Here is a 10,749-nt window from a genome sequence, read left to right as displayed (position 1 = left end):
AGAAATGTGTGTGTGTGTGTGTGTGTGTGTGTGTGTGTGTGTGTGTGTGTGTGTGTGTGTGTGTGTGTGTGTGTGTGTGTACACACACACACACACACACACACACACACACACACACACACACACACACACACACACACACACACACACACACACACACACACACACACACACATTTCTCTCTTATTTAATCTCCTTACTCTCCGAAGAGATGGATCCATTTATAATCAGCAGTACAAGTCCTCCTCTAGCACAATGCAGGTGATTCTGGAATAACAATATAATGCTCCTGAATGTCTTAGAACTTCAGCCCTTCCTTTTTTATCTGGCCTAGTTGGCCTAAATAGAAAGGCCATTGTTTTCCATAAATAATATTGATAAATCTTAAGTTCAATTGAGTTTCATTAATCTCATTCCTGTACAAGTATCTTAACTCGTAGAAGAGGCTTACAACCCAAAGTGCACACTGAGGCCAATGGAAATGTCAAAACAGGGTTGAATGAGAGCTTTGTAGAATTAGGATGAATATAGGCTTTGCATCACAGGCTGGTACGCCCACTTGGCAGGGCAACAATGCATTTTCTGTGCACCCTCTGGGGTCTAAACACGAGAGTGAGTAAAATACAAGAATTTGGGAGTAACGCATACAAACGACTGGACTCTTCAGAGAGAAACAATGGCAGAAGCAGCGGAGCATGGAACATCCATCTCCGCTCATCAGCTGCGAGAGGGCGGTATAAAAGAGTTATCCCCTAATTGGACTGTGAGGACTCTCCTGTCTCGCCTCCACACAACACTCCAACAGTGAACCGTTTGTAGGTTGATTCATTTTAGGAAACTAGAAGGTAATTCCTACGCCCAATGTGTAACGCCAAACCTTGCTTTTTTATCCTAGCTTTCTTACAAGACATCACTTATGACTCTCTTAAAATCACATCCATAAAAGACCAATGCATGCTCTTCACCACCAGACCGGACCCCCCGCTTACTTTAATCCCTAGGTCCTATCATACTAGCTGATTACCAAAGATAATCATCTTTAACCTAGAAAGAAAGACCTCCTATTGTTAAGTGCTTAAATCATACAGTGGGAGAAACTTCTGTGTAGCAATTCAGTGGGAGTCACCGACTCAAGAAGGAGACACAGGGAGAGCTGGAGCTTTAATGTCAAACATTGATGGTTTATTTAGGAGTTTCGGCCGGAGAATTCACAAAACAAATCTGGAGTCAGAGGTTCTGACTACACGGTAGAGTTGCCACGTCAATTCTGAAGAGCCTCTCTGTCGCTTGACCTTTTAACTGCATGGTTCACAGAGAGTACCGTAATCAACATATTTGAGGAGATGTGTTCAGCTGGGAACACTGAATTACTTGCGTCTGACACTTATGGCCTCGAAGATTTCACACCTTGGAGTCCACAAGCACCAAGAAGGAAGTGTTCCAGCGTACCCACGACAATAAACCATTTGTGACCGAGAGTTGCCCGGTCATAAACTGGTAATAACAACATATAGCTGAAGCAGCCCATTTCCTTAAGGGAGATAACAGACGTCAGGGTTGGTCATAAACGTCAAAGGGCTAAAGGTGGTATCTAGGAGAATTATTCCCTAACACATACCATGTATATTTATTGTGCACTTTTACATCTAGATTGTAAAGGTGACTTTTCAGTGATGACAAATATTTGGGATTGTTTTTTGATTATATCTTTACACCCTATCTCACCCTATCTCAGAATGTATTATCTGGACTTCGTGCATATAGTGTAAATGACATTTTAGTGGCATTTAGGGGTTTCCTAAATATGTGGAATACTTAAAAAGGCCAGCAATTACATCCTAAGCCTAACTGCACCATGATTGTCTTACAGACTTAATGCAGGCCCTCCTACACCTCTATGCTTTGCATTTCGAACAGATCAAATCCTGCCGGTCCGCATTTAAAGCCCATCTCATTATACTTAAAGCCCACTGAGCTGATAAGTGTGGCTCAGACTGAAAGGTTCAATGCAGCCCCGACGGAGCAGACCTCGCTCAGAAAATGCTTCGGCACGGAGCAGATTGTGATGTCAGCACTGTAACAGCCCACCTGAGACTTTCTGTTGCTGACCTATCACAAAAACAAGAAACAGACTCGGCTTGCCTTCATTCTCCGACACCTGCTTGAAGAGAAGAGGAAATATAAGAAGAAGTAAACTATAGCCTTGGATTTCTTGAAGTGAAGTTTTCATTTAAAAATGTGTTATGACAAGCATATGCAGTCTCCGCGGGCCCTTTCTTGCTCCCCCGGCTTCCTTTATTTTTTGTTTGCCCTTTGATTGTCTGTTTGTTTTGTTTGTCCACCATGCACAGCGACCTTGGGTCCCTTGAACACGCTATATAAATATCAGTTATTATTATTATTATTATTAAAAAAGAAAAAAAAGAGTAATAGACAAGTCTATTACAAATGTGGACATTATCGCAATTCTTATGGGACGTTTTATCCCAAGAAGTCCCATTAATGTTTTTATGCTGGAGAATAAGATAGCTTATTTGTGTCTATTCATCCCAAGCATCCATCATTAGATAAAACATCCTAGGTTTAAAAACATAAACACCATAGAGGAAAAACCTGTTATCTCTGTTGCTGTGTTGCAAATGAAGCATAGTAACTTCCTTGTTGTTAAATGTTAATGTCAACACTGATGTTTCCCATGAAAACCCTGAAAGGAGACCCCATGCAGGTCTTTGTCCTCCCAGCTCCCTGTGACAGCACTGGGCTGATTTAGCGCCTGTTCACTTTCCTAATCAACCTGCAAATGGAGGCATCACCCAGACACAGTGGAGCATTACACATGCAGCCAGATATGTTGCTTACATAATACTCTTACGGCTTCGCGGTCAAGCTAAAAGTGATGTTATCGGGGAAAACAAGTTCACTGAGCACAAATCTAAAAAATGCACGAGGTAGACGGAAACATGCAACTATTAACTGTTAACAATCCAATATAAAACACAAGTGGCATGAGCAGAGAATACAAACTAACAGATTACAACTAGCTGGCTCTTTTGGTGAATCTGAATAGACTCATGAGTTACTGTGCGTTGCCTGCAGGTAAATAAAGGGCCTTTGCATGCGCTCCGACTTCTCAGGGACTCTGAGAGCTCAGGATGAAAGATGGAGGAGTAAGAGCAAAGCAAGATGAAGGTCAGGCGGTAAGGGAGCCAGGCAAACCTTTTACAATCTCACACGGGAGGTCTAAACCCTCATTATGCACCTCCGCTTGAACTAGGGGTGCAACTTTAGCTGATATTAATTTTGCTGAGTCATGACTCTATCTCGAAAGCCATATCACCGTAATGAATGTGTCGTATTATTTACAGCACAGTATTAGAATGCTGTGCATGAGACAGAGGCGGTGGGGGATTTTGCCTCATCATCATCATAGAGCAAAATGAGTGTGAGTTTTGTGAGGCCTTACTTAGGAGTGCAGATTACTCATGGACAGGGGGTTCAAGATGATGACAGAGCAGCGTCATGCATGCTCGAGCATCAATACGAAGGACATAGAAATATCTGCCCTATAGCAAAACTATCTCATCATAAAGAATGGATGGAAAGACGCTCTGCTAAGATCTATCAAATTATAGGGTATTGGCCTGTTGTTCTGCATGCAGTGAAATGCCAGTGTGGAATAGCAATAGATGCAAGAGAATCGATACAAATCCTGTTAACATGCATACGTAGGGCGATCCTAATGGCTCTTTGTGGTAGGATTTTTTCCAGTCAAACCCGACTTGATTACTCTGTTTACCGGTGAGAGGAGAGGGAATTGATTTCACTTCAGGCCGCCTGCATCATGTACTCTCACTGTGGTGGCTGATGATGGAAGGTGACCACTGAGTGAGACTATGGTGCGCCGTCTGAAGGTCGACACTTCTTCATTTCAGTCAAGGTTAATGTTGAAAAATGAATCTGCAGAGTATTGTTGGCAGATGACACAATGCTCTGTTTATCAGACTTATAACACAACCTATACAGATCAAATGAACTTTTAGTTAGACAATGGACCCATCAATATTCATACAAATTAATCAACACAGATGACCTTCAGGAAGTACCGATCAGTTTTTCGAAACTCGTCCATGACCAGAATCATCACTTCTCATTTGCATGTTTAATCCTTCGACTGCAGATTTTGATGCTCAGACTTCTCTGAAATCCCTCTTAAGAATGTTCAGAAGTATGAAATTCAGCAAAGTCAATTGCAAGAAAATATGTTACGCTGCCAAAGGGTGGCTGCATAAATGATGTACCTGTAACTCTTGCCAGCACAGTCATGGTACACAACAGCTCCTACTGAATACTCGCCAAGCTGAAATACTCATACGATGCAGTACATCGTTAGTCCGGCCTGCTGTTGAATCATGATGCACCATATTGGTTAAGCGCTGCAGAAGTGAACCATTCTGTACAATACTCGGGTCTACAGCCATGCAGCTCTGTGAGACCGTGCTCAGACATAGTGATACTTTAAGCTAACATCAGCATGCTAACATGGTATTTCACTTCTTAGTTTTGCATGAGAGCATAATAATGTATGATAACTGGCAGCAAAGCAAAGCTAATGGTAACATCATTAGGTAATAGAAATAGATGAAAAGTAAATGGATCCACAAAGTTGAACATGGATGTATGTACAAAAGGTAAAAGCGACCCATCCTAATACAGCTAGGATATTTCATAAACCTCTCTGCAACAATGTCTACCTCTTGGTGGTGCTGAGGAAACGACAGGAGATTACCAACATCAGTAGCCTTTATCCTTTGAGTCTATGTATTTCTATAACAAATGTCAAAGCAATCCACTTAATGCCTGTGGTATTTCAGTCTGAGACATTTCAGTAGTAGACTGACCAACAGACAAAAAATGCCATCCACAGATCCGCATGGCTGATATCAGAAACGCAGCACACTTCCCGACAATAGTTTAGCCCACTGCCTGTGTAATCTTGCAAAATCTCTTGTCACAGGGCTGAAAAGTAAATGTCTTTGTTCAAGTGATGCGGCACCGCATTCGAAGAAACAATGCCACTGTCAAGTAGTAATCGACAGCACTGAGGGGGCTTTTCTTCAACTTGACAGTCACTGGTTGAGCTGAGGTAACATTGATTGTTTACCATCTATCTGTCCATGTGTCTGTCTGGCTAACATGGGAACACACTGCCAGACTGAGGGGGGGGGGGGTCGCAGCAACAGCAGCAGTGTCTCAGAGGCAGAGAGAGTTCCGACAGTGCAGACACAGTACTTGGTTGCACAAATGGTAGCCATCCATCATGACAACTTAATTATGTCATCGTCCGCGGCACAAAGGCCATGCAAGCCATGTAGTGAGTATTTCATTACCCCCTGTAACTACGCATTTACAGTGGATATCAAATCAAAATGGAGGTATGAGTCAGCCTTGCAAAGGTTGGTGGCAATATTTAAACCAGTAAAACATCATGGAGGCACTTCTGTGTGTCCCCAGACGTCGGCCCACCAGCAACAGTGTCTGTAAATGTCCCACTACTCATCACTCTAAGCAAAACATTCCCTACCCTACACTTATTCATGTCACACCCCCGGCACTAGCATTAAGGCTGTAACACCCCCTCTAACGCAGGGCACACAGAGGAACAACTTGTATCCCTCTATTTCTTTGGACCATTGAAATGCTCACACAGTCCTCAGTGTGTATGTGTTTGTGTGTGTGCCTTTGTGTGTGTGAGAGAGCTTTTTCCCACAGAGATAGTAGGTCTTCTGAAGCTCTTTGCATCCCATTTGCTAGGTCAGCAAAGCAAAGCCTCAAATTAAATATTAATGGATTTCGGAGCTAAATTTAGAAAGATGTGGATCCGAAATGAATACTGTCCTTGGGAAACTTAGGTATTGACCAAGTGGTTCCAAGAAAGCTAAAAGCTAAAAGTGGAATATGCAGTTATCAATATAGGGTGTGGTAGGGAATTGTTAACTGCTATTACTGGAAGTCGTTTAATGTCAGAAACGGCCACATCAACATTGAGTGGTTTGTCAAAATGAAAGGAACACTACTCTTAACATCACTACACAGCACTTCACTTACTGAATAAAGGGGATCTAGTGCATTGCAAGGTGCGTATCCTTCACAAATAATTTATCTTGCCTCGTCATAAAGCTCAAGTATGTTGTCCACAGTTATGAGTGAGCAATGTGGGCAAATTATAATGGCTTTAGCATTGAATTTTGTAATGACATTATGCCTACTAAAACTGCACAAATGATAATATGTTTCAAGCACACCATCTACGGTACATGAATGATCTGAGCCAACAATTCTAGAAAGTACTCTGTTATACCACAAACACCAATTGTCCTGCAGAATCTGCACAGAAGGTGGACAATGTGGCTGTGTTGCTCCATCAACAGAGCATGTGGGTGTCTCAAGGACACAGAGACACTATTTACACTGGGTAATCCACTTGATAAATATGAAAGTGGCAGAGCAAAAACCAGAAAACCTGCAGCACAACCCTGTCGGAATATCCGTTAGAAAAGTCCAGCCCCATACCATTATTAGAATTACAGCTTCAGAATTAAGCCAGCAAAGCACTAAGAGGATATAAACGCTGTGGTGCTGTATTACATTATGAGGTGCAGCCCTGGCAGATGAGAAAATGAGGCGGTGTGATCCAATGACTGCACTGTGGTTGGATGCTGGGGGTCTTTTGCCAGTTTAATGAAGACACCCCATTGATTCCACCAGTGCACAACTGGCCAATCCATCAACAGATAAGAAACAAATAGGGAAGCAAAAAAAAATCCCAATCAACTCCATTCAGCTGTGACAAGGTGTGATCTCATTAAATTTGACTTAATCTACAATCTTAATTAAAGAGGGGTCTCTGACGATGGATCAGATGGGGAATCAGTTGTGTGTAATTGCACTGATGGGTGTGTGGATCTGCACCGCCTGTGCACACGTGGGTGCAGCCATGTTCAGCTCTCATTCTCTCCTGATGATGACTTGCTTTTTTCCCTCCCCACCATTAACTTCCACTAGGATTCAGCCTGCTCATGTAAAAACTGCTCATCTGTTATAACATTATAAAAATAGCTTATATTTTCCTTCAAATCAGTGAAAAATGTTCATCAACTCTTTGTTTGATGCTTTTTATCCAAAAAACTTTCAAATTCATGAAGGCAACCACAGACTATCCAGCATGGATGCAGCTGGATGATAAATGATAAATGCATAAACTCAGAGACAGTTTCTCGTAAATTGGGGATGAAATATAAGACTAAAAACGTATTTTCAATCATAAAATAAGCAGGATGTCATGTGCAGATCATTGATTATGGCAACTCCCTGAGATAAAGACAAGAAGCAGCCGTTATAGGCGGGGTGGCTGCCGATCTCTATCCATGCCAGTGGTGCTGAAATAATATTGCATGTTTAGTTTTGAGCAAACTCCCCGGTCAACCGAACAAACCTCGTTGCCACTGTAAAGACACTCAGCTATTCCACACACGCACCATCGCTCCAAGCAGAGCCAGCGGAGCGACCGGCCCCATGCTCCCTTTAAACACACAATAAGGCAACATGCAGCTAAAACCAATGAGCAAGCAGACTGCATGCATGCAACGTCTGCAAATGTAAAATATAGGCTAATGCACTGATATCATTTGCAAACACCCAAGTGAAAAGCCCTCTCCTTACCATCTCTCTCGCATAACTGTAATGCGCTCAAGTCCTTGATCACCCCCGCGCAGGGACTTAATGGACTGGTGATGTTGTGCGCCAAACCTGGTACCTCCATCTCTGCAGCCTGGGTGATGCTGGGATTAACGCTGGTTTAATATCGTCCACGGGACTTGCACAGCTGCAGTCAACGCTCGTCGAGGAAGGAGAAAAGAAAGAGAGACCGGTTCTCGTCGCTCTCTGCTCTCCTCTCGTCTCCTGGGTGGTGCGGCTAGTGGCGCGTCAGCGGAATCGTCACGGGCGCGATCAGCACAAGCTTCCAGTTCGGGTTTGCAACGTTGGCATAGAAGCTCCTTCAGAGATGCGTTTAAATGTACGAAGCACTAAGATATCAGCCTGTGCATTTATCTTGTTTAAAACGCACAGCATGTATGCAGGGAATCTGTGCCCTCGGAGCCACAAGTGTGCCCTGCGTGTCACTCCGCCGCGGGACAGTTAAACATGAATACTTTAGAGGATTAGCGCAGAGACCTTCCGCACATTCAACAGCTTCTTATGTAACCAGATTAACTCAGTGTTCCCCCTCCAGTTTGATCTAAAACCTTCCCGTTCCTTCCTATTTCACGTCATCCCAACAAGGGTCTCTCACGTGTCCTTATTTGGTGAAGTGTAGCCCTATCGCATGAGCGCAGGTGCAAATGGTCCACACCATAATGAGCTGGGGGACTCAGACATATTGCGCGACATAATGAAGGAACGAGCCGCCTCAACAATGGCTTTCCATCAAATAAACGACCCCTCTTGCATTTAATCAGCATAATAAAATGCAGGACCCCGCGAGTTCATAGCCAGAAACCATGCTTAATTGGCTGTGAGGGGTGTGTTTGTTTATAATTATCTCCTCTACTACACCCTTTTTATCAGTGGCTCACAGGAACAGGATTGCCAAGGCATAAAAGGTCAAGTGCACACTGTGGCTAAAACACACTGCAGACGCCATTGGGCAATGAATGACAAAGTAATTTCTGATAATCATAGATTCATGTTTCTTACACTTTCTACAGCGGTGTTGTTTCTCCAAAGGGGAGCATCAAAAGGAGCCAATTTCACTTTCTGTTCGTCAGTCTCAGTGTTACGCAAGATAGCCCGAAGAGACTTGAGTCTTTATCTATTTAGCAGACCACGAATTCTGTAGCTGCGCCCATGGGACCCCTGAGTCATGCTGTTTGAAACTGCTGCACTGTAGGCTAAACTGCAATCATAGGAGGGATGCCACCCTAACTCAGCGCCCTGTGAGGCACACTGACACAGCATTATCATCACCTCTGAAGTTACACAGAGAGAGACAGAGGATTACACAATAGCAAAGAGCAATGTGAGCATTTTAATATTCATTTTTAGTGACAGAAAACTGGTTGCTGAGTTTCTTCGTGCACACTGGAGGATTTAAAAGCAGGCATGGGAATTAAAATCCTAGTAAGCTCATAATCGCTGTGGCATTCAGACTCAGCTGGAAACATACAGTAAAGGACGCACCAATGAAGTGCATGCATTTATTCCAGTTCAGATTTCACGAGGGCAACGCTGCATCAAATTCCCTGCCTGAGAAATACACCTCATTAAAAGCGAAGGTCAGCATGCAGATCAATCCCTAAAAACACAGAAGCATCTGTGTCTGAGGAGAAGATGCTGCTAGATACAGTATCAGCAGATGAACATTATATGTCATTTGAAACCAGTTATTTGAGTAGGAAAGTTATATATAGCATTTTGCTTTTACAAGTTGATAAATGCATCTGTCCAACTGCCCCCCTGCTGTCTAAGATGGCTTGATTACTAAAGAGCTTTGCAGTGATATCCACAGATGAACACAGCATCTGTTTAAATGACTGTATCCACTATGTAATTGCATTAACCAGTGAGTAAGCTCATTAAAGGTCCACGGGCACTCTTAAAAAACATAAACAAAAATAACTAGAGCTCAGCAAATGGTAGGCCAAATTATAAAAAAAAAGCTCATCATTATGTACAGCATCATCCGTCTCTTTTTTCGCCCCGTCTCCCTCCCTTTCCTCATTTCCCCGCTCTGCCTGCTGCGCGTATCTGCTACTGGCGAGGAGGAGGAGGAAGAGGAGGAGGAAGAGGAGGATGAGGCCGACCGATTCTGGAGCGTTCTTACTATCCATCCTCCTTTTTGCCATCCCTCCCTCCACCCACCCGTATCCCCTCCAGCAGTCATCATGCGTTAGTGTTCCCAGAGCTGCAGGAGGACGAGGGAGAGTGACTGTGTCCCGCGTAACACACACCCAGTCCATCCCCTCCCCCTTCTTCATCTTCACCTCCATCCTTCCTTTCCAATGCTATTACCTCTTTTACACTTCACAATCTCGCCCCTTATCCCCTTTCCGTTCCGTCACTTTTCCTACATTCTCTCTGCTGTTAAATCCATGAGGTGCATATTACTCAGGGTGCATTTGTGCTTGTGTACACTGGATGTCATGGTGTGCCCCGTATTGGCAGTCCACTCAGATTTGTTCTCTCCGCTGTGCTTAGAAGCCACGTGGACACACACTGACAGATGGGGTAATAGCAGGAAGAGAGGTGTAGTGAGGGACTTAGAAAACAGGCGTTATGGGTTTGAAAATGTGAAGGATATAGAAAAAGTACAATATCACTCTTACTGTATTTGCTCTAGTATACTAATGACATCTTGCTCTATCTCACACACCCTGCGGTCACAACACATCACTTCTCATCCAAGAGGTCAGTGGTGAGGCAGTATATGCAGCAACCCATTTTACATTAGCAGAAAGCAATACCAAGTCTCCAGGGCTCAATATGTGTGGATGTGCCACAGCTCACCACAAACACATTTGTCTGAGGAAAGCAAACGAAGCGTGTCATTGATTTGCAGTGTGAGCGCTGGCTGTAGCTCATAGCTGCAGGTTCATTGATAACAGCCATGAGTTTCTCAGGTCTCCAAATGAATTCCCAGTTTATATGAGCTTTTTAAGAATTAAGCATAATCACCCTTCATGCTGGTTGTTA

The 10,749-nt window shown here is 43.5% G+C and overlaps 2 protein-coding genes across 2 annotated transcripts in view; both read right to left on the bottom strand.

The window, feature by feature from the left end:
- The window catches only part of phyhiplb (phytanoyl-CoA 2-hydroxylase interacting protein-like b), a 19,003-nt gene extending 10,504 nt beyond the window's left edge, over positions 1-8,499 (bottom strand). Inside the window, exon 1 of the mRNA XM_010788959.1 lies at positions 7,720-8,499. Coding sequence (XP_010787261.1) covers positions 7,720-7,819 — 100 coding nt within the window. The 5' untranslated portion in view covers positions 7,820-8,499. The remainder of the gene's footprint in view (positions 1-7,719) is intronic.
- Positions 1-10,749, bottom strand: part of taf6l (TAF6-like RNA polymerase II, p300/CBP-associated factor (PCAF)-associated factor) — a 358,002-nt gene that overhangs the window by 236,929 nt on the left and 110,324 nt on the right.

This window comes from Notothenia coriiceps, unplaced genomic scaffold (genome assembly GCF_000735185.1).
Source record: "Notothenia coriiceps isolate Sejong01 unplaced genomic scaffold, NC01 NC01_scaffold00032391, whole genome shotgun sequence".
NCBI lineage: Eukaryota > Metazoa > Chordata > Actinopteri > Perciformes > Nototheniidae > Notothenia > Notothenia coriiceps.
The sequence above is the reverse complement of the archived record's forward strand: the minus strand, read 5'-3'. Positions and strand labels throughout refer to the sequence as shown.